Genomic DNA, 26,166 nt, shown 5'->3' on the forward strand with positions numbered 1-26,166 from the left:
AAATAATGTTTTGTGTTATAGATGCTGGTAATGACACCCATAGGGTCTTCTCCCCAAATCGCAACTATAAGTCGTTAATGTAGCATTAAAATCTTTTTATAACATTTTTTCCTTTCCAAGACATTTTACTTCCACACAAGTTGTGATGTGCTGATAAAAATGTGATCTTATCTTGGACGATGACAAGATTTCAGTGCAGGTTGTTATATAGTGTGGCTCTTTGGATCATGGCGTTAGCTCAGTATTACTTGCTAGTATATACTGTCGTGCCGAAGCTGAAGTCATTTGATAGCTTTGCAAGGCAGACAAACCATATTTGTTTTGTAATTCTTGAAATGTCATTCATTTAACATGATTATTATTATTTATTTATATTCCACTTCTTCGGCACTTCCAAGCAGATTAAGAGAGGCTATAGAGCTGAACTAGTTGATATGAGCAATATGTTCCTAGGGAGGGTGTGGTGGGGCAATTCTTGCTGCGCCTGTACACCCTAGATATATGCCTTAGACTCATCTGGGAAAGACCGCAAGATCTGTCTTACCCAATGGCCAAAAATGTCTTAGTGTGCTTATATCCCTACCACTTCTGGTAAGGAAAGAGCCTTTAATTGCCCATTTTAGAAGCGTTTCGGCAGAGAGAGCCTGGTAATTGAAGTGTAAATTTTGTAAGAGATAATAAGATCCGCTCTGGCCAGTGACAGCTCTCCATTTGTCACATGCCATTTCATGAAGCTAAATTCCTTAACAATAATGATCCCACAGGTTGAACATGTGCAGTGCTGTCTTGAAAGAACTTCTACTTTTTTTTCAGTAAAGTTAATCCATCTTTATTCTTTTTCCTTTGTAGGGTTTATATCCAGAGTCTAGTGGTATCATTGACAACAATATGTATGATGTGAAATTAAACAAGTCATTTTCTCTGTCTGGAAATGAAAAATTTAACAGGACCTGGTGGAATGGACAGCCAGTATGTTCTAATTAAACTTAAAATTAGACTTTTTCTGCTTTATTGTAACATTTTTTTTGGGGGGTGGGGGAATGAGAAGGGGGCGGGGTCAGGCAATTTTCTCCTGCTCCTTTGGGCTTTCAACTTAGTCAAATCTAGTCCCATGAGCCTTCATTCACAACATCTGGTGATTCTTATCCTGTTTTACCCTCCCTTCCCAACTCACTTATCCAAGTTATTGCAGTAATAGTCCTTGACCAGGGGCCATGCACTGATGCCTTTTTGCAACCCCACAGTCGTGTCACCATCGTACAATACCTGAGACTCCCTCCTGCCAGGGCCCACTGTCAGGACCTGTGGATACAATCTCCCCAGCACTGACTAGCCCAGGCAGGAGAGCCTCGACCCAGGAATCAAGCCTGTGCATTATGAGTAAAAACCTGTGCAAACTTTAGCTGACTATGGGCCCAGGATTTCTCTGTGTAATGGGGATGGTGGCACACATTTTGTGGGAGGGGAGTGTAGCCTACTTGGAGACCCTCCTTCTGGATTCAGCAGGCCACCAATAAGCTTCGCCCAGGAGGTGCACAAACTCGGTCATCAAGGGCTGGTTTTCTAGTTTATCAAACTACACAAATACACCTAGTCCTGTCATCAAATGTTTGCAGATATGCCAGAATATTCACTGTGGATATCCTGTAATTTAAGCTTGTTTGTAATCCACAAGGAGGGTTATGTACACCATCCAGTAGGGATGTGCAGCAGGGATGGATTCGTCCCATTTGGGATTCGGATTCGTAGGGGCCCAAATCCATTGCATCCGTTCTCAGGGGCCCCTGATCTGTTCATATGTCAAAAATGCATTCGTTCCCCCCAAAAAACCCCATCCCAACCCTTTAAAATTATTTATCTACAACCCCCCACCCTCCTGACCCCCCCCCCCCAAGTACCTGGTGGTCCAGCGGAGTTCCGGGAGCGATCTCCTGCACTCGGGCTGTGGGGCTGCCAGTATTCAAAATGGCGCCGATAGCCCCTGTGACATAGTAAGGGCAAAGGCTATCGGCGCCATTTTGAATACTGGCAGCCGACGACCCGAGTGCAGGAGATCGCTCCCGGGACCCCCGCTGGACCACCAGGGACTTTTGGCAAGTCTTGGGGGGGGGGGGGTCAGGAGGGTGGGGGGGCCTATTCGTTGGTGATCCGATGTATTCGTGGGGGTTCGCTATACGTTTCAGAACCCCCAGGAATACAACGAATATGGCATATACGTTGCGGATTCACATCCCTACCATCCAGTTCTCTGCAGCAGGGTACCAAGAAGTGTTCAGAAGAGGCACTAGAAGACAATGGACTTCTGAGTGCAAAATTGCACCCTAATGATGTCCGAGGAGGCTAAGCCTTGGGATGCTGATTTTCTAAGTCTTACAGTTAATCATGTTTCCCTCTGAGTGTGGATTTCATATGGGGACAGTATGGAAGCTCTCAGTGCTGCAAAGAGCTGGTGTAGAACACTCCAAAAAAGTGTGACAATCAATCGTATTAACTTGATTATGGATCTTTTATTTATTTATTCATAGTAGCAAAACTTCAGCCAATCAGAAAGCAGCAACTCTTAATTATAATAAAAGTTGCATACAAAATACTTTTTACCTATATTCCATTTTAATTTTTTTAATTTCTATATTGTAAAATTCATATACAAGACTTTTTGAGGGTAATTTTCAATAGTGTGCATAACTCAACACATACACACACAAGTAAGCACACCTATATTTTATAAACTGTGCCTCAGAAGCCACACAGTTTACAAAATATTGCATATCTCTGCTTATAACGTAAGAACGTGTTTCAGTACATGTATTTTTTTAAACGCAGGATTCCGCATAATAACCCTCGCTTATGAAAATGCTTATGCATGTATTCCAAGCACTAGTTCACCTAGATCTCCGCTAGTTCACCACACCCTCCACCACGTGTTCCAGACCTCCCACCCAAAAGCTGCTGTCAAAAGAGAAATTAGATTTAATATTCATGGCTTTATTAGCACTTGTAAAAGCATGAGCATATGTTTGATGACACAGACATGAATTCCATTTATAAGACGCATAAATGTGCTTATAAACCATGCCTGAATGCCTTCAAAGCACCCTCTTTGAATGTGCATATGTTTCTGTGCTGCAGTGACCCTATGCAAGTACTTTCACCCTTCTGAAAATTTGCTTACTATGCAGGGTTTACTTGTGTACATATATGCCAGTTGTGTTTTGGAGCGCTAGGAGAGCGGTCCCACTTACCAAGAGATGTGTGTTCTTGGGCCACGGCTCGACCCCAGAGGAACTCCGAAGAGGTGCCGCGGTAGGCGAGGCATGCCCGAGCATGGGCTGGACAGGAGCGAAGCTGGACTGAAGACTGGAGATACTGATCCTCCTCCGGACCTGCATGCTTTGGAAGACCAACAACGCAATGATAGTCTTATGAACAGTCCTCCGACCGTTCCAAGCCCTTTCGGACCTGCCGCAGGGTACGGCAAGAAGCGGCAGGCCGGATGGAGGCCAGGGCAGCGAAGACCGGAACATGGAGATACAGACGAGACTTAGGAACGAGGTACTTGGATGCACAGGTGAGACTCAGGAACAGACGTAGACTCAGGAACGAGGTACTTGGATGCACAGATGAGACTTTGGGGTATATGGACAGTGGCGCAATCCCTCAGGGCACCTTACTCAGCCAGTACTACTGGTCTGGTCACGGACCACCCTGTCCTACATCCGCGGGAGCGGAACCAGCGCAGGAAGGAACGAGGTACTTGGCTTTCGGAAGACTCAGGAACAAGATACTTAGCTTTCAGAAGACTCAGAAACAAGGTACAAGGCTTGCATTATGAAGCGCCCTATTCAGCCCGCCCGTGGGGCTGGTCGCGGGCCATGACATGGCTTGCCGCGAGGTACCAAGCTTGCAGAAGACTCAGGAACAAGGTACTTGGCTTTCAGAAAACTCAGGAACAAGGTACTTGGCTTGCATCATGAAGCGCCCTTCTGAGCCCACCCGTGGGACTGGTCGCAGACTACAACATGGCTTGCCGCAGGATACCAAGCTTGCAGAAGACTCAGGAACAAGGTACTTGGCTTTCAGAAGACTCAGGAACAGGGTACTTGGCTTTCAGAAGACTCAGGAACAAGGTACAAGGCTTGCATCATGAAGCGCCCTACTGAGCCCGCCCGTGGGACTGGTCGCGGACCACGACATGGCTTGCCGCAGGGTAACAAGCTTGCAGAAGACTCAGGAACAAGGTACTTGGCTTTCAGAAGACTCAGGAACAGGGTACTTGGCTTTCAGAAGACTCAGGAACAAGGTACAAGGCTTGCATCATGAAGCGCCCTACTCAGCCCACCTGTGGGGCTGGTCACGGACCACAACATGGCTTGCCGCAGGGTACCAAGCGTACAGAAGACTCAGGAACAAGGTACAAGGCTTGCATCATGAAGCGCCCTACTCAGCCCGCCCGTGGGGCTGGTCGGGGACCACGACATGGCTTGCCGCAGGGTACCAAGTGTACAGAAGACTCAGGAACGAGGAACCAGGGGTTCAGGAGAGCAAGACAGGATCACGGACTTCAGGATCAGGAGAAGCAACAACAGAGCTGGGTCACGGACATTAGGAACAAACATCTGGACTGGAACACAAATACTGGATCAGGAGACAGACCTTAGGGCTGGAACATGGACATTTGGAACAGCAGGTGAACATCAGGACTGGAATGTAGACAATAAGACAAGACGAGGAGCTCCAATGAAGAACAGGAAACACAGGACCTTGAAGAAGTGCTGGAACAAGAACGACTCCTGGAGTGAAGGACAGCAGGATCCCAGGAGTGACCAACTCCTTGCGAAGGCAAAGCTGGAATGGACGCTGAGCCCTTTTGTAAGGCTGAAGAGGACAACGCCCAGGGAGGGGTCAGCAGAGGGCCACACCTTGCTAGCCCTTGAAGAACAGGTGAGAGGCGTGCGCCCGTGCCTTAGGAAGCTGGAGAGGAAGAAAAGCAGGATCCGCAGGTTGCATCCTCGGCCACGTGGAGGGCCCAGGAAGCAAGGCAGGCAGCGGAGCAGCCCTGCCATGGAGGTGAAGAGGTGGCAGGCTGCAGGAGCGGCTCCCAGCCTCAAAGACAGAAGCAGGAAGCTGTAGAAGGCTGCAGGCACCGGCAGGGATGGCTTTCCTGCCGGGCGAGGACCCGGACTGCAGCAGGCACCGGCAGGGACGGCCTCCCTGCCGGCTGAAGACCCCGGCTTCGTGGAAACAGCTGCGGGGATGGCCCCAGCTGATTCGGGGGAGCAGGAGCGACAGCGGCAGTCCCCAGCCACATGAGGGAGCTCCCGGCGGCCCGACCCTGCCGCGCTGGACCGGAAGCAGCCGGGGAGGAGCCCGGCGACGGCGGCAGGCCCACCGCGAAGAGAATAGCGTCAGTGACCCGACTGGCCGCGTGAAGGTAAGAGCCTGCCTGCGCTCCTCGCTCTTACATGCACAACCTCCATGTAAGTCTTTGAAAATTACCTCTTCTAAGGTGTAAGGCCATACCAACCAAACAAATTATTCAATAAACTACTATACCAGACTCAAAAACTGGTCTCTGTAGTGCATTGTTTTTATATTATATGTATTAAAACTTCAATACATTAAATTTTTATATTGGTACACATTATTTCATTAATCATGGGATCCTCTGTTGTGCTAAGTTTAGAAATGTGCAGCAAATCAAATATGGGGTGAAAAACACTGTAAGAAACAGATAACAATCCCCTGTGCTGACCTAAATATATTGCCTGTCAGTATGAGAAAAATCAGCCACAGGCTGAATATTTCCAATCTTTGGTCATTTTATATTTTGCAAAACAGATACATGAAGGTGGCAACAAAGCAGCTTCCAGTGGGGTGATACAGGGAAATCAATTTTATTTTCTTAATGGCAATAAAAAAATATATCCTGCCCATAATCTAGGTATTTATTTGTTTGCAGGGTTTATTGGCTTGTGTTTGCAGATTAGAGACCAGAAAACTAGGGAAAGACAAAGTCCATGAAATTCTATCATTTGTCGCAGATGAAATGTTAAAATTAGATAAAAATGTTTTCTGACTATAAATAATGGATTATAAATATAAAATCCATTATGAAGATTCAAAACCATTTTCACTTGCACATTTACAATTTCATATTTCCCTATGAGAAAGTAGAACTTGTTAACTAAGAGGCTACTGCTTAAAAGTGCATGCCTGTGATAAGCGTTAACATGCATTAATTGCACTTTTAGCATTATGCAGTCTTGTTTACATGTGTTAATAGTGCATTTAATGCATGTGAATTAATTTTTAATAGTTTTAACACAAAAACCTATGCTAATGAGGTATTGAGATGCAAAACTATGCAAAATAGTTTACTACCCTCTTAGCACATAGGAAAATAATTAATCTTAAAACTTGCAAAAATTAAGATATTTCCTTTAGTACAAAAAATACAACTGCACCTCAGGGAAGTGTAGTTAAGTTTTTCTGATAACATCTGGTAAACGTGCTACCTTTAACGCTAGTAAATTAATGCAAAACTCATTTGTATGCCATTAATATAGGTCATTAACACAAGCTAATTAATGTATGTTAATGTACATTGGCATCTAAGTGATCCAATATTAAGGAATATAAATATCTTCTATCTTCTTGCAGCTATTATATTTGTTCTGCCATAAACCATGTATGTCTCCTTGCTACAGATCTGGCTGACTGCGATGTATCAGGGTTTGAAAGCTGGGACTTTCTTTTGGCCAGGATCGGATGTTCCTATCAATGGAAGTTACCCTACTCTGTATAAAATGTTTGACAAGTAAGCTGAGTTACATTTAAATGTTTATGATAAAATAATTAGACCTGTGTTAGGCTTGGCGGCACACGGAAAGGACTTGTGAGCCGCTGCACTCATCCTGATGCCACGAGCAGGCACCAACTCTGATGCAGCATGTACACCACCGAGTGTGACAAGGCACATAGCCATGCCACCACTGTCCCAACTTCTTTTAAGGCACACATGTACATTCTCTCCTTTTGAAGGGCTTGCGGCAGGAAGACAGCTGCGGTGCCCTCTAATGATCTCATTGGCTCCGCTCCTTAAAAGACTTTTCCAGAGGTGCATCAGACGCCTCAGCAATGGGTCTTTTGCATTTCCAGTATGTGTTGCTCCTGCATTCTTGGTTTCTCTGTGTTCCTGTTTCTACATATTCCTGGTTCCTGCCTTGTCTTGTCCAGCTTTGCTTCATCCAGTCTTGCTGTCTTCAGTCTTGCCTCGTCCAACCCTGCCATCTTGTTCAGTCTTGTCATACCCAGCTTGTCTTGTCCAGCCTTGTCCCCTTCTCCTTTTCTCATCCAGTGCCTTTGTGTGTCTTCATCCATTCCGGCCTGACCTCCTGGTATCGACCTCTTACTTTGGACCTGACCATGCTTGCTTGCCACCTGGACCTCACCTCTTGCTTGGACCTGACCACGCTTGCCTGGCACATGGACCTGACCTCTTGCTTGGACTGACCATGTTTGCCTGCTGCCTACCCTGTCCCTTGGTCTGTCGCTGCATCTCCAGCTTGTTGCCTGTCCTGACCCGAGTGTGCCCTTGATTTCTTGCTCCCTTTAGCACATTAGTGACCCACCTAAGCTTTCTGGCTGCTGGAACCCAAAGACTCAACCTGCAGGGGAGATGGTTGATATATGTGAAGCTCTGTCCTACTATAGGGCGTGTTCACCAGCTGCCGGTTTAGGCCTCGTAGCTTTTCCTATGAGGCTGCATCAACCATACCGCAGCACAAAGAGTTCACTCCCATGCCAATTATTACAGTTTGCTGAGGCCATGAGCTCGGTGGACTCATCCCAGTCCTCCGCCATTGCCAATCTAGCCAACCAGCTAAAACAGCAGCAAGACCAATTGAATATGATGGCTGGTTATCTCTACGACATGGCTGCCGGTCCAGCTCCTCCTGTTCCTGCTCCGGCATCTCCAGTACAGGCTGTTAGTACCATGCTGCACTTGCATCCACCTCTGAAGTATGATTGAGATCTCACCAAATGTAGAGGCTTTTTAAATCAATGAAGGATGCAATTGGAATTGCAAGCACCTCTCTTCCCGTCTGATAGCATCAAGATTACCTATAATATATATTGACCTTGCTGGGCGGTAGTGGTGTGCAGGGGTTAAAAATTCATTTTTGTTTTTCGGTTCATTTTTGAGAGTTTTTTTCCCTACAAATTTCAGTTCATGGAATAGTTGATTCCTGTACGTATCCAGATCAGTCCAGACTCCTGAGTTTTGCCTCCCTTCCAGCTGATGGAGACAGAGAAAGTTTTGTAGGCATCACCTCTTAACCTAGTGTGCCACCTGCATCTCCTCAGTATTTCTCTGTCTCCAGCAGATGGAGGTGGTGCAAAACCTGCAGTTCTGTACCTGAGTAAAAAAAAAAAAAAAAGGATTATAGTAAAAAAAAAAAATTATATAAAAAAAAAAACAGGAAAAGAAGAAGAAAAGCATTCCTCCCAGGGGGTTGGCAGGTCCTGGTAAGACCATCCCCCCTGGTAGCTGGTTAAAGATGAGTAGGAGTTGGGAAACCAAAATTGCTCTTTTCTAGTGCACTGAGAGTGACAGTTGGTGATCCGGCTCCCTTCCATTCAGCGAGAATCGTGAGAAGCCTCTGCCACTCTTCTTCAGGAAAATAGTTTTTTCTCACTTGTTCTTCATAAAGTTTAAAAAAAAAAAAAAAAAAAGGATAAGAAAGAACAGGAAAGCGGTGGTTGGTTTTTGATGCTCTCCCCATCGCTGGTGGTGGCTGGAGGCAGGCGCTTAGCCAGTAGCTCTATTGCAGCTCCTGGCTCCTACCGCGTGGTCAGAATCATGCCGAGTCATGCCACGTGTGAGCCGCTGCTCTGCCTGTGGAGAACAATCTTTGTGGCTCTCCCGGGCCGTCCGATGCTCCTGCTGCCTTTCTGGGGGGAGGGTTCATCGCAGGGGGCTGTAACAGTTCGGTTAAGCAGCGCGACCCAGGCAGGTTGCTGGCTGCTCTGGAGGATGAGGCCGATCCACTCCTGCTAAGTGCGGGAATGGCGGCCATCTTGAAAACTTTTAAGGTGGCTGAGGAGATAGCGGCAGGGAGAGGGGATCTACTACCAGCACTGTCGCCAGCTGATTTGAGCCCCGATGAGGCCCAGGAGGCTGTAGAAGAGCAGTCAGGTGAAGATCCTGATCCCCTGGAGGGGGATTTGGGGGTCCTTCTTGATTTTCCCCGGACTTTGTGTTTTTATTGCACAAAGCATATCTGGCCAGTAAATCCAAGTGGAGTTGCTCCCCCAGGTATAGACTTTCTGAGGGGCCGCATAGCAAAGTGCCCAGGTGGTTGGAAACACCAGGGGCCACGAGGATCCAGAAAATCAGAGGTCCAGTGGTGTGGGGTACCACAGATGACCCTTCCTCGGAGGAGTCCAACCATGGGTTACCCCAGGAAGGATGGTCTTCCTGGTGGCCCCCTTTCTTTTTGTGGTCAGGATCAAGAGGAGGAACCGGGGAAGATTCCTTCCATGGATGAGGACGATCTGAAGGTCTTTCGCCTTTTTCAGAGAGAAGAGCTGGGTCCTATGATCCCACATGTCTTGGTGGAGTTTGGAATAGCAGTTCTGCAGGAGAAGCCGGACCAGAACATGGTAGATCCAGTCATGGCATGTTTGCAGGGCCTGGCCAGGACTTTTCCTTTCCAAAGGATTGTTAAGCAATTAATGGTCAGGGAGTGGGATACTTCTGAGACAGGTCTTAAAGTTAGCAGGCTATGGACAATCTTTATCCCTTGCCTGAGGAGACTGGAATTGTTGAGGGTACCGAAGGTGGCTGCTTCCATCTTGGCTGTCACAAAGAGAACCACTATCCCAGTGGCCAGTGTGGCGGCTCTGATCTCCAGCACTTCTGCAAGGTCCTGCGTTTCCTGTTACTTGTTGGAGCTCCTCGTCTTGTCCTGATGTCCGCCTTCTGTGCCAGTCCTGATGTCCGCCTGCTGTTCCAGTCCCAAGGTCTGTCTCTTGATCCAGTATCCGTGTTCCAGCCCTGATGTGTGTCTCCTGATCCAGTGTCTGTGTTCCAGTCCTGATGTTACCTGCTGTTCCAGATGCCCATGTTCCAGCCCCGAGGTCTGTCTCTTGTTCCAGTATCCTTAGTGTTTGTTCCTGACCCTGATGCTTTAACCTGCCTTAGGCTGCCAGTGTGCAGCAAACTCGCCTTCGGCTGCCAGGAGTGCAGCAACTTGCCTCGACTGCCAGGAGTGCAGTAAACCACCGCTTCTTCTTTCCTGTGCTCTCCTGTTCTCAGCGTGGTCCGCGACCAGCCTTCCTGGGCTGTGTAGGGCGCGCATGGGACAGGGTGGTCCGCGACTCAGTCCCGCGGGTGGCCTGAGTAGGGCGCCCTGAGGGACAGTGCCCATGTCTTCCTTCAGTCCTCGTTCCTGAGTCCACCTCTGTGCATCCAGTACCTCGTCCTGAGTCCACGTCTGTTCCTGAGTCCACCTCTGTGCATCCAGTACCTCGTCCTGAGTCCACGTCTGTGCCTGAGTCCACCTCTGTGCATCCAGTACCTCATCCTGAGTCCACGTCTGTGCCTGAGTCCACGTCTATGCCTGAGTCTACGTCGTTCCTGAGTCTCGTCTGCATCCATGTTCCAGTCTTCGCTGCCCTGGCCTCCATCCGGCCTGCCGCTTCGTGCTGTACCCTGCGGCAGGTCCGAAAGGGCTGGGAACGGTCGGAGGACTGTTCACAAGACCAACATTGCGTTGTTGGGTCTTCCGAAGTGTGCAGGTCCGGAGGAGGGCCTGTCTTCCCAGTCATCACTCCAGCCTTGCTCCCGTCCAGCCCATGCTCAGGCATGCCACGCCTCCCGCGGCACCTCTTCAGAGTTCCTCTGGGGTCGAGCCATGGCCCAAGGACACACATCTCCCAGGAAGTGGGATCCCTCTCCTAGCGCTCCCCAACAGCAGGGTCCAAAAATGTGCAAGCAAATTTTCTTAGTTGGCAACGGTTGGATCTCGGGGAATGGGAGTTATCAGAGAATGCAATGGCCCTCATTTCTCGCATATGGGGCACTTCTCACATGGATTTGATGGCAACTCAAAGGAATGCCAAGAAGCTGTGTTTCTTTAGTCGCAGAAAAGAGCACAGAGTGGAGGGGGTCGATGCCCTGGTGCTCCATTGGCCACATGACATTCTGATCTATGTGTTTCCTCCTTGGTCTCTGGTGGGCAAGGTTGTAAGGAAAATAGAGGTCCACTCAGGAAAGGTGATTCTCATGGCTTTGGAGTGGCAATGAAAGCCTTGGTTTGTGGATCTGATCAACCTAGTTGTGGATGGCCCCTTGAGGCTGAACAATCTACCAAATCTTCTAAGACAGGGCCCTATATTTTCAGTTCAAGAAGATTACTTTTGTCCAGCGGCTTGGCTTTTGAAAGGAGGCAACTAAGGAAGAAAAGATATCTGGGGATGTTATTTCTATTCTGCTGTGAGCTCAGAAGATCTCTACTTCCTTGGCATATGTCCGATTTTGGAGAGTCTTCGAGTCTTGGTGTATGGAGCAGGGGGTTATTTCTCATTGAACATCAGTGGTGTAGATTCTGGCTTTTTTGCAGAGAGGTCTAACGAAAAGTTTGTCCTTTAGTTCCCTGAGAGTGCAGGTGTCAGTCTTGGGCTGCTTACTGGGCAAAATTCATGGAGCAACTATGGCTGCACATCTGGATGAGATGTGTTTTCTTCGTGGGGCGAAGCATTTGAACCCCCCTGTTCATAAAGTTTGTCCTTTTTGGAGTCTTAATTTAGTCCTTAGGGGTATGTGTGAGGAGCCATTTGAGCCTCTTAAGAGGGCCACCATAAAAGATCTGACTTTCAAAGTGGTTTTCTTGGTAGCTATTTATTCAGCCAGAATGGTGGCTGAGCTTCAAGCCCTGTCATGCAGGGAGCCCTTTTTGTGGATTTTGGACTATGGAATTTTGCTCAGGACAGTTCTGCTCTTTCTGCTGAAGGTGGTTTCAGCGTTTCACTTAAGACAGTCAGTGGAGCTTCCGGCCTTTACAAATTTGGAGATTGATAAGCCTCATGTAAGGGAATTGAGATGTCTGGATGTCAGATGCCTTGTTATGGTATCTAGAGATCACAAATGGTTTACGACTGTTGGATCACCTTTTTGTGCTATGGAATGGTACAAAAAAGAGTCAAAAAGCATCAAAGGCCACAATAGCACATTGGTTGAAGGAAACCATTAGTTCCGCATATACAGGCTGTTTGTTGTGGTTGTCCTGTCCCGGAGTGGTTAAGAGCTCATTCTTCCCATTCGCAGGCGGTCACCTGGGCAGAGTGCGAATTGTTTTTTCCGCAAGAGATTTGCAGGGCAGCTACTTGGAAGTCTTTACATATCTTTGCCAGACACTACCGACTGGATGTCCAGGCTCCGGCTGTTGACAACTTTGGTAGAAGTGTTCTTTGAGCGGGACTCTCACAGTCCCACCCAGGTTAGGGAAGCTTTGGTTCATCCCAGGAGTCTTGACTGATCTGGGTATATCCAAAAAAACACCATACCACTCATGAGGATTACTTCATATTCTAATTGAAATATATCTAAAGGGAATCAGTATCAGAGACAGTTGTGCTGTTTCAATCTCCAGGCTCTTGCCTGCAATGGGCTGCAACCAGTATCATCAGCGAGCACCAGATTTCATGTCATCTACTGCTGCTTTCCACACTCCATTTTATTCAATTTTAATTCAAAGCTAAACACAGCGAGCAAAATAAAAGATCAAGAACCTGTACTCAAAGTTAAAGATAAGTACTTTCCAATTTGGAAGGTTAGGTAAAAGGTTTTTAAGCATATAAAAAAAGATATTTGCTCTAAAAAATAATTTAAAAAATGAAATAAAAAGTTTTGAATTAAAATTGAATAAAATGCAGTGTGGGAAGCAGTCGATGACGTGAAATCTGGTGCTCGTTGATGATACTGGTTGCAGCCCATTGCGGGCAAGAGCCTGGAGATTGAAACAGTACAACTGTCTCTGATACTGATTCCGTTTAGATATATTTCGATTAGATTATGAAGTAATTCTCAAGAGTGGTGTGGGTTTTTTTGGATGTTATATACATGAGGTTTTTTGAGCCATTTGGTATATACAGGGAAAGGAAAATTGATTCTTCCCTGCTAATTTTCATGACTGTAGTACCACAGATCAGTCCAGAATCTCACCCGGGGGGAAGAGGAGTTTTGGAGAGTCCGCTCGATCTGTCTTCTTTAATAGTTCTGAGTAAATCTGAAGACTGGCACAGGTCCTGTTAAGACGTATTCTAAATTTAATTATAGTTCTTAATTATGAATTTCCTTGTCCTCTGCTTGTTCCGGGGGATATAGTACAGTTAATTGGTTAAAGATCGTTTAGATTAAGTATTTTTTGCTTGGATACTGTTATGAACGTTGGCCACGGGCAGCTGTGGCCAAACCAACTCACATCTTGCCATGCCTGGCCCACCACTCCAGGTGAACTTGCGGCTCTGGTCAGCCACTGTCGAAGTGCTGTTCCTAGCCTCCCTGCTCCATATGGCGGCTGGGACGCTGCCAGCCCATGCTCCGACTCCGGGCCTTCCTAGGCACGTGCGCTTGCCATCTATTTTCTACTTAAAGGGCCAATGGCGGGAACTCTTGGGCCGTCCCCGACTGATGACATCATTACCTTGAGATATTTAAGCACCTCCTTTGGCCTATGCAAACTGACTTGGCAACGAGTTCCTTGACCTGTCTCTCCGGACCCATGGTTCCTGCCTTGGATCTCCACCCTCTGACCTGGACTTTGGCTCGGGTACCCACTCCTCGGGGGCCTGCTTCTGCTTCCTTTCGGGAGACCTGGTCTCCAGGCTTCCCCACTCCTCGGAGTAGCCCCTGTGCTCCTTACCAGAGGTCCTTTCAGCTGGCTTCCCCACTCCTCAAGGTAGCCTCAGCATTGCCTACCAGAGATCTCGTCTTATGTGTCCTCGCTCCTCGGCGCAGTCTCTACTTTACCACACCGGAGACTTTGATTCTACGCTTCCCCGCTCCTCGGGGCATCCTCTACGCCACTTCAGAGACTTTGATTCTACACTTCCCTGCTCCTCGGGGCAGTCTCTTTGTCGCCACACCAGTGGCTTTACTCTTCTCCTCCCTGCTCCTTGGGGCAGTCTACGTCACTACTTCAGAAACTTGACTCTGCGCTTCCCCGCTCCTCGGGATAGCCCCTGCATCACTACACTAGATACTCTGTTGCTACACTGTCCTGCCCCTTGGGACAGTCTCTACATTACTCCCCCAGAGATTCTGTCTCCGTGCTCCCCACTCCTCAGGGCCTGTGTAGAGAATTTCTGCATTGTAAGCTCCTTCTCTGGTATATCATATCTCTAGACCTGCTAAGTACTGCGACTCCTCTGAACTGTGCCTCTCCATCCCACTCCTCGGGGCACCTCGCAGTATACCTCAGTGCAGGCACCTGCGATCATGTGGCAGTGACGCAGGATGTCTCCTTCTCTACTGAACTTAGTCATATCCCTGTTGCAGCTGACCTCGCCTCCCGACGATGGGGACTTGTGGGGTTCTACCCCTCAGGTAGCATCAATCTCCACCTCAGGCCAAGGGTCCACGAAACCTAACAGATTGTCAAGTCCATGGACCCAGCATAGGTCTCATCTATACAGGCCATTCCTGGCCTGGTTCAAAAGATCATCAAGCAACCAAAAACCTTGGAAGCACTAGCAGCAGCTATGGATAATCTGAGCATTGACCAACCATTCTGCTACTGGCACCCCCACGATACTCTGGAAACCCCCTGATGTGCAGAGGTTTCCTGAACCAATGTAACATGCAATTTTGCCTGTAACCAACTTATTTTCCAGACGTGATTACCAAGACCACTTACATCCTCTCTCTCCTGGATGGTAAGGCTTTGGCTTGGGCCTCTCTTCTATGGGAGCATGCCGACCCGGTCCTACGATATTTGCCCAGGTTTTTTGCCTTATTTCGCTCCGTCTTTGATGACCCTGGCAGAAAATCCGCTTCCAGATCCACGGTTCTTCATCTTCGTCAAGGCACCAGGTCCTTGGCTGATTACGTCATAGAATTCCAGACACTGGCATCTGAACTCCATTGGGACCTTGATTGTCTCTGCTCCATTTTCCTCAAAGGACTGAGCTCTCGAATCAAAGATGAGTTGGCGGCTCGAGAATTGCCCGCATCCTTGGACTCTTTAATCAACCTTGCCGGGTGAATTGACCGACGTCTCCAGGAATGTTCACGGGAGACCCAGTCCTCCAGAGGATCTACGCCAAGCTCATCCCATCGTTGATGTCTTCCTCCCCCAGGTTAGACTCGGCCCAAAATAAACCTGAAGAAGAACCCATGCAAATGGGCCGAAGCAAGCTTTCGCCCAACGAACAAGGTTGCTGCCAGCAATCGGGTCTCTGCTTATACTGTGGCAAGTCTGGACATGCCTTAGTCACATGTCCTGTCTGTCCAGGAAACTCCCAGGCCTAGGTTCAGCAGGAGAACTGCTCCTAGGCCTGACTTCACCTTCTCCTCCATTGACCTTGCCTGTATCCATCAAGCTGGATAGCCAAGAGTTCCACACTCTAGCTCTTGTGGACTCTGGTGCTGGTGGAAATTTTATCTTAAGACAACTGACGGAGCACCTCTGGATTCCCACCATCCACTCCCCAGTACCTCTACTTCTTTCATCCATTCATGGAGAGCCATTGCCTGGTCAAGTTACTCATACCACAGCTCCTATTCTTCTTTGCACTGGTTCCCAGCACGTGGAGTCCATCTCCTTCCACATTCTGGGCAAGGCCATACATCCGGTGGTTTTATGACTGCCATGGCTACAACAACATACTCCACATTTTGATTGGGCCACCCTACAACTTTCTCGTTGGGGATCCTTTTGCATGCCAACTGCCTAGAACCCATCTCACCTCTACCCTGCCTGAGTACTTCGATTTTACCTCCTGGCCTTCCTCCACAATATTCATCCTACACAGACGTGTTCTCCAAAAAGACCACGGACACTCTGCCTCCGCATCATTAAACTTACGATTGCGCTATTAACTTACTACCCAACACCGAGCCTTCTTGGGGAAGGATTTACCCATTATCGCTCACCGAAACGCAGGCCATGTCTGAGTACATCCGCGAGAACTTGGCCAAGAGGTTCATTCGACCCTCCAAATCTCCCGCTGGTGCGGGTTTTTTCTTTGTGGGGAAAAAAGATGGATCACTCCGCCCTTGCATCGATTACCAGGGTTTGAATGAGATCACCCTGAAAGACCACCATCCTCTATCTTTAATCTCTGAACTTTTTGACCGGCTCCAGGGAGCGAAAATTTTTTCCAAATTGGATCTCAGGGGAGCCTACAATTTGGTTTGTATCCGCAAAGGAGATAAATGGAAGACAGCTTTTAATACCCAAGTCGGCCACTTTGACTATCTTGTGATGCTGTTTGGCCTTTGCAACGCCCCAGCTGTGTTCCAAAATTTAATGAATGAGGCCTTCAGGGATATGTTATATCAATGTGTTATGGTGTATCTCAACGACATTCTGGTATTCTCCAAGGACCTTCAGTCTCCGTCACAATGTCTCTTGCGTCTTCCAGCGCCTTTGAGACAACCAACTCTGTGCCACACTTGAAAAGTGTTCTTTAGAGCAGGAGACCATTCCCTTCCTTGGCTACATAAGTCTCCAGTCAAGGGTTCAGAATGGATCCTCAAAAATTGAAAAGCATTAGAGCCTACGGGCCTTCGCTCCTTACAGAGATTCCTTGTGTTTGCCAATTACTACCGCTCTTTCATCCATCATTACTCCACTCTGACCGCACCACTTACTAGGGATGTGAATCGTTTATCTGACGATTGAAAATATTGGACGATATTTTCAATCTCGTCAGATATCGGGGGGTCCCCGATAGCGATAGGAAACCCCATGATTAGTTTCATGGGTTCTCTTATCGTTATGGGGGGGGGGGGGGGGAAGAAAAAGCACTTAAAAGTAAGACAAAACACAGCCCGACCCTTTAAAATTAGTTCTTTAGTGTCTCCCCACCCTTTGCCCTTAGCATGTGACAGGGTATCCGTGCCATTGGCCGGCCCCGTCACATGGTAGGAGCAATGGACGGCCAGCGCCATCTTTAAAAATGGCACGGGCCATCTAGTTACTGGCTATCAAACTAGCCTTTGAGGAATGGCATCCCTGGCTCGAGGGAGCCCAGCACAGATCACAGTATATACAGACCATAAAAACCTTGAGTATTTACACCGAGCTCAAAGTCTGAATCATCGCCAGGCCCACTGGGCCCTCTTTTTCACCCGGTTTAAATTCCTGCTGCGCTACCGTCCGGTCAACAAGAATTGCTGGGCTGATGCCCTCTCCAGATCCTTCGTCCTGGAGGATGTTCCAGACTCTCCATGGCATATAATTGACCCTGCTAAGGTCATTCTAACAGTCACCTTCCCGGTTCCGCCTGGGAAGACTGTGGTCCCACTTCAGCTACGCTGGAGGGTTCTTCATTGGGCTCATGACTCCCTTACCGCAGGACACCCTGGACAGTCCAGGACCCTAACCACTCTTCAATGGTTCTACTGGTGGCCTACCATGAAAAAGGATGTGTTGCACAGGAGGTGGACCCTTGGGCCGAGGTGGGGTTGACGCTATCCATAGGAGGGATCATACAGGTCTCCACCGTCTGCAGACAGAGTGGGATGACTGACGGAGGCCAGCTGGAACTTCACCAATACCAGCCCTCATTCCTGACGGGTTGAGCCTATGGGTACCAGGGCAGGCTGGAGTTGGGTGGGCCTCCATATGTAGTCGTTGATGAGAGGATGGCACGGTCAGCCCAGAGGCAGCAACAGCTGAACTGGAGAGTCTGTACTGGACGAGGCAGAGTCCTGGAGACCCGGGCACTAATGGGAACCAAAGTCTGACAGGGGGCGCCCGAGCAAGAACAGGCTGAAGCCTGAAAGGCCAAGTCCAGGATGTAGACAATAGAGGCGTCGTAGAACAAACTGAAGTCAGGATTGGTGGCAATCAAGGAGCGGTGGCAAGGCAAGGCTGAGGTCTGGACTAGGAGATGATCAGCAGCATGATCAGGCAAAGCGGAGGTCTGGACTAGGAGATGATCAGTAGCATAGTCAAGCAAAGTGGAGGTCTGGACTAGGAGATGATGAGTAGCGTGGTTGGACAAAATGGAGGTCGAGTCCAGGAGAAGATCAATAGCGTAGTCGGGCAAAGCAGAGGTCGGGTCCAGGAGAAGATCAATGGCCTAGTCGGGCAAAGCAGAGGTCGGGTCCAGGAGAAGATCAATAGCGTAGTCAGGCAAAGCAGAGGTCGGGTCCAGGAGAATATCAGTGGTGTAGTCTGGCAAAGCAGAGATCAAATCCAGAAGGCGATCAGTCCGTAAGGAAAGCTGGGTAGCAGGACACGGAATGGAGAAGACAACTAGGAACAGGAACTCGGAGGGAACAGGATCCTGGAACGCGGAGGAATCACCAGGAGGCAACGAAGTACATGAACAGCTTGGAGACCTATTGCAAAGGCAACTAACAGGAGCTGAGCCCAGCCTTATATACCAGAGCTTCAGCGACGTCATCATCTGGGGCTATGGCCAAGTTCCCGCTGCGGGCCCTTTAAAAGAAACAGTGATGCGCGCATGGCACTGAATGGAGGCGTTTCTCCGCGGGCCACGCAGAGAGGCCCGCTGCAGAACACAGGAACTTGTCGCAGTATCAGGAGCACTGGGGGGGGGGTGGCCCGAGAACGGAGCCGGCGGCCTACCGCCAAGAGGAACATGGAGCCAGATGCTGGATTCAGCAGCAGAGGGTAAGAGGGCCTGACCGCGGGCCTGCCACAGCCAGCACACACAACAGGATGCACAGGCATATGTGGAGACATGTCCCACTTTTGCACGCTGTAAGCCTCCAGTGGGATGCCCGTGGGGACTCCTGCAACCTCTGTCTATTCCTAGTGAGCCATGGACCCATTTCGAGATGGATTTTATTGTGGACCTCCCTCCTTCTGGAGGCAACAATACCATTTGGGTCACTGTTGACTGCTTTTCTAAAATGGCCCACTTTGTGGCCTTGCCTGGCCTCCCCATTGGCACCTCAGCTCGCACAACTGTTCATTTGTCACGTGTTCCGGCTCCATGAACTTCCTAAACATATACTTTCAGACCGTGGAGTCCAATTCACGGCCCGCTTCTGCCCTCTGCAAGAGATTCAGTGTTTCTCTAGATTTCACCTCCACCTATCACCCCCAAGCCAATGGGCAGGCAGAGAGAACTAACAGGAATCTTAAACAGTTTCTTCAGGCCTAGGTTAACCTTTGGCAAAATGATTGGTCTGACCTACTTCCCTGGGCTGAGTTTGCCTTGAACTCTCATCCATCTTCTTCAACTTGCTCATCACCATTTTAAGTAGTCTATGGACGCCAGCATCTTCCTCCTCTCCCGCTTCCGTTATCTATTCCTTCACCAGCGGACCAGGTGACCGCCCTGGAGTTGCACCAGATATGGAACAGTATGAAGCAGTTGCTACAGAAAGCGGCCCACAGAGCCAAAATATTATTTGACGTCATCACCGTGAAGCTCCCCAGTTTAATCTGGGTGACAAGGTGTGGCTCAGTACTCGGTTCATCCGCCTCAAACTCCCTTCTTCCCGCTTTGCTCCCAGGTACATCGGACCCTTTCCGGTGGTCCGCCATTTGGGTCCAGTCACTTATAGACTTCGGCTCCCAGCCTCTCTTAAGATCCACCACGCCTTTCATGTAGCTTTGCTAAAACCCTTGGTACTGTCAGGATTCTCCAAGAAGGCCCCGGATCCTCAACCTGTGTCCTCCAAAACGGATGTCATTTACCAAGTTCAAGACATTCTTAATATGCGAAAACGTGGAAAGAAATGGGAGTATCTCCTGTCTTGGGTGGGCTATGGCCCAGAAGAGAATAGTTGGGAGCCTGCCACCAATATCCTGGATAAGGATCTCATCAAGCAATTTCATGCTACACATCCTTCAAAACTCAAACCCCCGGGGGGGGGCCTTAGAAGGGGGGGGGGTACTGTTATGACCATTGGCTGCGGGCAGCCGCAGCTGATCCAACTCACATCCTGCCATGCCTGGCCCTCCACTCCAGGTGAACTCGCGGCTCTGGCCAGCCACTGTCACTGCGCTGTTCCTAGTCCTCCCTGCTTCACGTGGCAGCTAGGATGCCGCCGGCCCATGCTCTGACTCCGGGCCTTCCTAGGCACGTGCGCACGCCATCTATTCTCTACTTACAGGGCCAATGGCGGGAACTCTTGGGCCATCCCCAACTGATGACATCATTACCTTGCGATATTTAAGCACCTCCTTTGGCCTATGCAAACTGACTTGGCAATGAGTTCCTTGACCTCTCTGGTGCTTTTTCCTGTCTCTCCGGACCCATGGTTCCTACCTTGGATCTCCACCTTCTGACCTGGATTCTGGCTTGGGTACCCACTCCTCAGGGGCCTGCTTGCACTTTCTTTTGGGAGACCTGGTCTCCAGGCTTCCTCGCTCCTTGGGGTAGCCTCAGCATTGCCTACCAGAGATCCCGGCTTATGCTTCCCTGCTCCTCGGGGCAGTCTCTACTTTACCACACCGGAGAATTTGACTCTGCTCTTCCCTGCTCTGCGGGGCAGTCTCTTCGTCGCCACACCAGTGGCTTTACTCTACTCCTTCTTGGGGCAGTCTACGTTACTACTTCAGAGACTTGACTCTGCACTTCCCCGGGCCTCGGGGCAGCCCTTACATCACTACACCAGAGACTCTGTTGCTACACTGTTCCACTCCTCAAGACAGTCTCTACATTACTCCCCCAGAGATTCTGTCTCCACGCTCCCCGCTCCTTGGGGCCTGCCTAGCGCACCTCTGCATTGGAGGTTCCTTCTCTGGTACATCGTATCTCCAGACCTGCCAAGTACTGTGACTCCTCTGAACTGTGTCTCTCCGTCCCGCTCCTTGGGGTGCCTCGCAGTATACCTCAGTCAGGCACCTGCAATCACTTGGCAGTGACGCAGGACATCTCCTTCTCTACTGAACTTAGTCGTGTCCCTGCTGCAGCTGACTTCGCCTCCCAATGGTGGGGACCTGTGGGGTTCTAGCCCTCAGGTAGTTTCAACCTCCACCTCAGGCCAAGGGTCCACGAAACTCACAAAACCTAACAGATACTGTTTAATATTGAGGAGATGCAGGTGGCACACGGGGTTAAGAGGCGGTGCCTATAAAACTCTCTTTCTCCATCTGCTGGAAGGCAGGTAAAATCCAGGAGTCTGTACTGATCTGTGGTACTACAGGAATGACAATTAGCAGGTAAGAACCAATTTTCCTTTCATTTCATTTGTAGGAAAAAAACAAATCAAACATTAAAAAAAAACAAATGAACCAAAAATAGGGCCTCCCAAGGCCTCACCACCTATCTATCCCTCCCATCCAGAAAAATGCTGGGCCAGGATCCCTTTAGTCTCCACTTACCCAGTCTGGTGGGGATCCACCTGTGAGGCCTAGGCCCAGGCGAAAGCTTCGTCCTTCATAGATCAAAGATGTGGTAGGTCGCTGCAACCTTGGCCTACACAAGGCCAATGCCATGGTCTCGGGTGGAGCCCGGACCCAGACTCGATGTTGCCGGGCCTCAGCCTAGTGTCAGGCTCAGGCCCGGAGTCCATGTCTCACAACTCAAATGACAGTGTACTTTTCTTTTTTTGAAAACTGTTGCCATCCACTAGGGTCGCACTGGAGTTAATTAACTCCTTTCATTGTCACTGCTTTCAGATCTGGGCATCAGGCCTGGGTCCAGACTGAGGTCTCAGTGTCGGGACCTGGTCTCTGGATTTGGCCATGGTGTTGAGCCTAGGCCTGGCTCCGTCCTTGGCCAAGGTTCAGGTGTCAGGACCCAGCCATTAGGCTGGGTCATGGCGTTGGGCTTGGGTCCAGGTTGAGGCTCTCACATTGGGACCTGGCTTCCTGGTCAGGCCACAGTGTTGGCCCTGGGTGTGAGTCCTGGCCTAAGTCAAGACCCAGGCATGAGGACTCAGCCTCTGGCCTGGGCCCCAGCGTTGGGCCTGGGCTTGGACCCTGTCCTATATCAAGACCAGGGCTTTGGGTTCTGGCCTCTGGCCCATACCCTGGCATCTGACTTGGCTTGGACTCTGGCCTAGGCCAGGGTCCAGGCATTGGGACTTGGCCTTTGGGCTAGGCCACGGTGTCAGGCCTGGGTCCATGTTGAGGCTCTGGCTTTGGGACCTGGCCTGGCAATTTCTTTGGATACCCAATGGATCAGGTAAGTAAAGTTTTTTAGGGGGCTCAGCCTATGTATTGTGCTCGGGCATAGGCCACGGCCCCTGCTTTTTTCAGGCCTAGGCATCTCCTTCCAACTCCTTCAGATTCCTTAACTCAACTGCTTGCTTGCTGCTGCTATGAGGACCATTAACTAATGATCTTCTTGGAAGGGAACAGAAGTTTGGTTGTTGTTTAGTAAACGCTGCTATGAGGACAACAATGAATTTACGGTTGCTCAGGCACATCCTTCCTCCTCCCCCGTGGGGTCCCAGTGGCACGCTTTGAACCATGTAGTTCTAAGTGTGCCAATCATACCTTGGCTTGGGAGGAGGGAGGACACGCTTAAGCAATCTTGATATCTCAAGTGCCATTGTTTTTCTGATAGCAGCAAGTGGGTTAGTTAAGGGAATGGGAGGGTGTGTGTGTGGGGGGGAAGAGGTCCGAATGCCACTGGGACACCGCAGGAAAGGAGGGAGGATGTACCTTAGCAACTGCAAGTGCCTTCATCTTCCTGTTTGCATTGAGCAAGTTAAGGGATCAGGAGGGGGAGAGTGCGAATGATTCAATCATGCATCTAGAATTATTAATGTGGATTGATCTATGGATAAGGCGACTGCAATTTTAAGGATTGATTTTTGGACTAAAATTTTTCAATTTATAAATGAATGCAATGAATAAAGTTTGTTTCATTTGGGGGGCCCTCAATTCATTTTGGGGCCCTAGCCTGAGCTTTGACCCTCTGGGAGAGAAATGATCTGCTTCTAGGGGATTTGAACAACTACCTGCAAGAGTTTTGCTTAATTTTTGATGACCCTGGTTGCACATCGTCCATGGCATCAGAACTTCTTCAGATCAGAAAAAACTCCCAGTCTGTTGGGGAGTACACGGTTCATTTTCATATGCTGACATCTGAACTGCAATGGGGCAGTGACAGCTTAAGAGCAATCTCCAGGCAAGTGCTATCAAAGTGTGTTAAAGATGAGCTGGCGGGCTGGGATTTACCTGATACATTGGAGGGGTTAGTTTGTCCATTCTCCTGGACCTCCAATTCCAAGATTTGGCTTGAGAGAGAGGTCTACCCCTGCGTCCCATTCACCTTGCTCCTAATTTCCATATCCAAGTGCATTCCAGGTCACCTCCTGGGTCAGTACCAGTACCAAATGAAGATATGCAAGTAGACTGCTATGGAAAAGCAGAAACACCAATGTCTTAACTTATGCTTATATTGTGCTGCATTGGGACACTACAAATCGCTGTCTGGCCAATCCAGAAACTCCAGGATCTAGGTCTGGTGATAGAAGCCACTCTAGATTGACCAGGTATCTCTCTACAAATTCTAGTACCTGTACATCTTTCTTTCAGGGACACCCATGTGGACACTCAGGCCTTCCTTGATACCGGAGCAGGAGGCAGCTTTATCCAAGAGTCCTCAGTGCTTCACTATGGGATTCTGACAATTCCATTGGACACAGCACTTACAGTCTCATCTCTCTATGCGGAACCTCTACCTGCATGTATCACCAGGCTACCATTCCACTTACTATGCAGACCGGCCTCCTACATGGAGAACAGATCAGTTTCTATCTGTTATCCAAAGTGGTCAACACAGTAATCTTGGGTCTACCTTGGTTCGTGCTGCATCAGCCCCACATTAACTGGGATACTCTGCAGCTCACCAGATGGAGCTCCCGCTGCCATGACCAATGTCTTGCCAAAGTCTTCCCTGTCATGCACCTTGCTTGGACAGTCACTCAGGAGCTACCAGGCCTGCCACCACAGTACTCAGAGTATGCTGATGTCTTTAGCAAACAGCAGGCAGGGGTCCTGTCACCACATCACTCCTACAACTATCCTGTAGACTTGATTCCAGGAAAGATACCACACAGGGGTAGCATCTACTCATTCTCAGTGCCTGAAAGTGAGGCTATGTCCAAATACATTAAAGAAAATCTGGTCAGAGGGTTCATTCGCCCTTCCTTGTCACCTATTGGGACTGGCTTCTTTTTGTGGGGAATAAGGACAGTTCTTTACATCCTTGCATTGACTACTGTGGACTCAGCGCTATTACCAAGAAGAACCGATATCTTCTCCCACTGATCACGGAATTCTTTGACCGCATCAGAGGGGCACAGATATTTGCCTAGCTTGAACTGTAGGGGGCATACAATTTAATTAGGATCCGAGAGGGAGACAATTGGAAGACCGCTCTTAATACCTGAGATGGACAATTCGAATTCCTGGTTATGCCCTTCAGGTTATGCAACGCCCCCACAGTCTTTCACTTTATGGTTAATGAGATTTTTCGAGACCTGTTCTACCCCTATGTGGTGGTATATCTTGACGATATCCTAGTGTTTTCTAAATTCTTGCCAGAAAACTGAGATCATGTGAAGAAAGTTCTCCAGAGGCTTTGTGAGCACCACTTATATGGAAAATTAGAAAAATATACTTTTGAACAGGAGGAACTACCATTCCTCAGCTACATCATTTTCTGGCAAGGCCTATGCATGGATCCAGAGAAACTGAAAGCCATCCTCTGTAATGGCTCCCGTCAAAAGACCCATCAGTGGGCACACAATTCCCATTTGGCAGGTCATCCTAGCATTTTCAGAGCCATAGTTAATCTTCCATCATTAGTGGTGCCTCAGCTGGAGATTGATGTGAAGCGATATGTAGAGTTGACTATGATGCTGTGTCAACTACACTGCAACAGAAAGGTGTGATGGATAGCAGGGATGTGAGCCCTTTGTGCTATGACGTAGTTGATGCAGCCTCATAGGTGAACCTATGAAGCCTATGCCAGCAGCTAGCAAATGTGCCCTGTAGCTGGACAGTCTAGAACTTTGCCTATACCAGCTACTTCCCCTGTAGGTTGAGCCCTTGGGTTTTGACAGCTGGCAGGACTTAGGCAGGTCCCTAGGGTGGTGAAGAGAGTCAAAATCCAAAGGCACACTTGAGTCATGGCAAGAAGCAGACTAATGGAGTTGGAGACAGGCCAAGGTCGGGACAGGTGGCTAAAATGGTCAGGTCCAGGCAAGAGGTAAGATCCAGGCAGCAGGGAATCATGGTCAGGTTCAAGCAAGACGATAAGATCCAGAGAATCAAGCCAAAGGTGGATGAAGATACACAGAAGACACTGGACAAGATGGACAGGACAAAGCTAGACAAGAAAGGCTAGAGAAGACAAGGCTGGGTGAGGCAATGCTGGAGAGCAAAAGCTGAAATTGTCCATCTCACGTCTATCATGGAACCGGCTAGAGTTCCCCCATCTCATCTTCTGTTTAATGGCACTTCTATTCCTATTTCTAAATCAGCAAAAAACTTAGGCATGTCTATCAATACTGATCTATCTCTAAAGCAACACATATCACTGGTAACAAGAAACTCTTTTTACAAACTGCAACTCTTGAAATGTTTTCGCCCTTTGCTTTTTTTCCATGACTTTCGGACTATTCTACAATCACTTATTTTTTCTGGGCTTGATTACTGTAATTCTCTCTATATAGGTCTTCCAGATAATACACTTCAACCACTTCAATTAGTTCAAAACACAGCTGCACATATCCTATCAGGTTCCCCAATTAGAAATCATATTACCCCAATACTTCAGTCTTTACACTGGCTACCTTTCAAATACAGAATACAGTTCAAAATCTTAACCATTATGCATTCCCTTATTCATAATTCTAATTCTACTACCTTGTGTTCCCTCCTTCGAATATATAAACCGTCCAGACATTTAAGATCAATGAATAAGAACCTTCTAGACATAACATCACCTCGACAGGCACGCCTTGACATTACTAGGAAAAGAGCCTTTTCG

The 26,166-nt window shown here is 48.7% G+C and overlaps 1 protein-coding gene across 7 annotated transcripts in view; it reads left to right on the plus strand.

Moving 5' to 3' along the window:
- The window catches only part of ENPP3 (ectonucleotide pyrophosphatase/phosphodiesterase 3), a 329,854-nt gene that overhangs the window by 130,823 nt on the left and 172,865 nt on the right, over window positions 1–26,166 (plus strand). For 6 of the 7 annotated variants that reach the window (XM_029594399.1, XM_029594400.1, XM_029594401.1 and 3 more), the window contains 2 exons: window positions 850–969; window positions 6,708–6,817. In XM_029594399.1, coding sequence (XP_029450259.1) covers window positions 850–969; window positions 6,708–6,817 — 230 coding nt within the window. The remainder of the gene's footprint in view (window positions 1–849; window positions 970–6,707; window positions 6,818–26,166) is intronic. The other variant, XM_029594402.1, reaches the window with a different exon arrangement.

Source organism: Rhinatrema bivittatum, chromosome 3, assembly GCF_901001135.1.
Source record: "Rhinatrema bivittatum chromosome 3, aRhiBiv1.1, whole genome shotgun sequence".
Classification (NCBI taxonomy): domain Eukaryota; kingdom Metazoa; phylum Chordata; class Amphibia; order Gymnophiona; family Rhinatrematidae; genus Rhinatrema; species Rhinatrema bivittatum.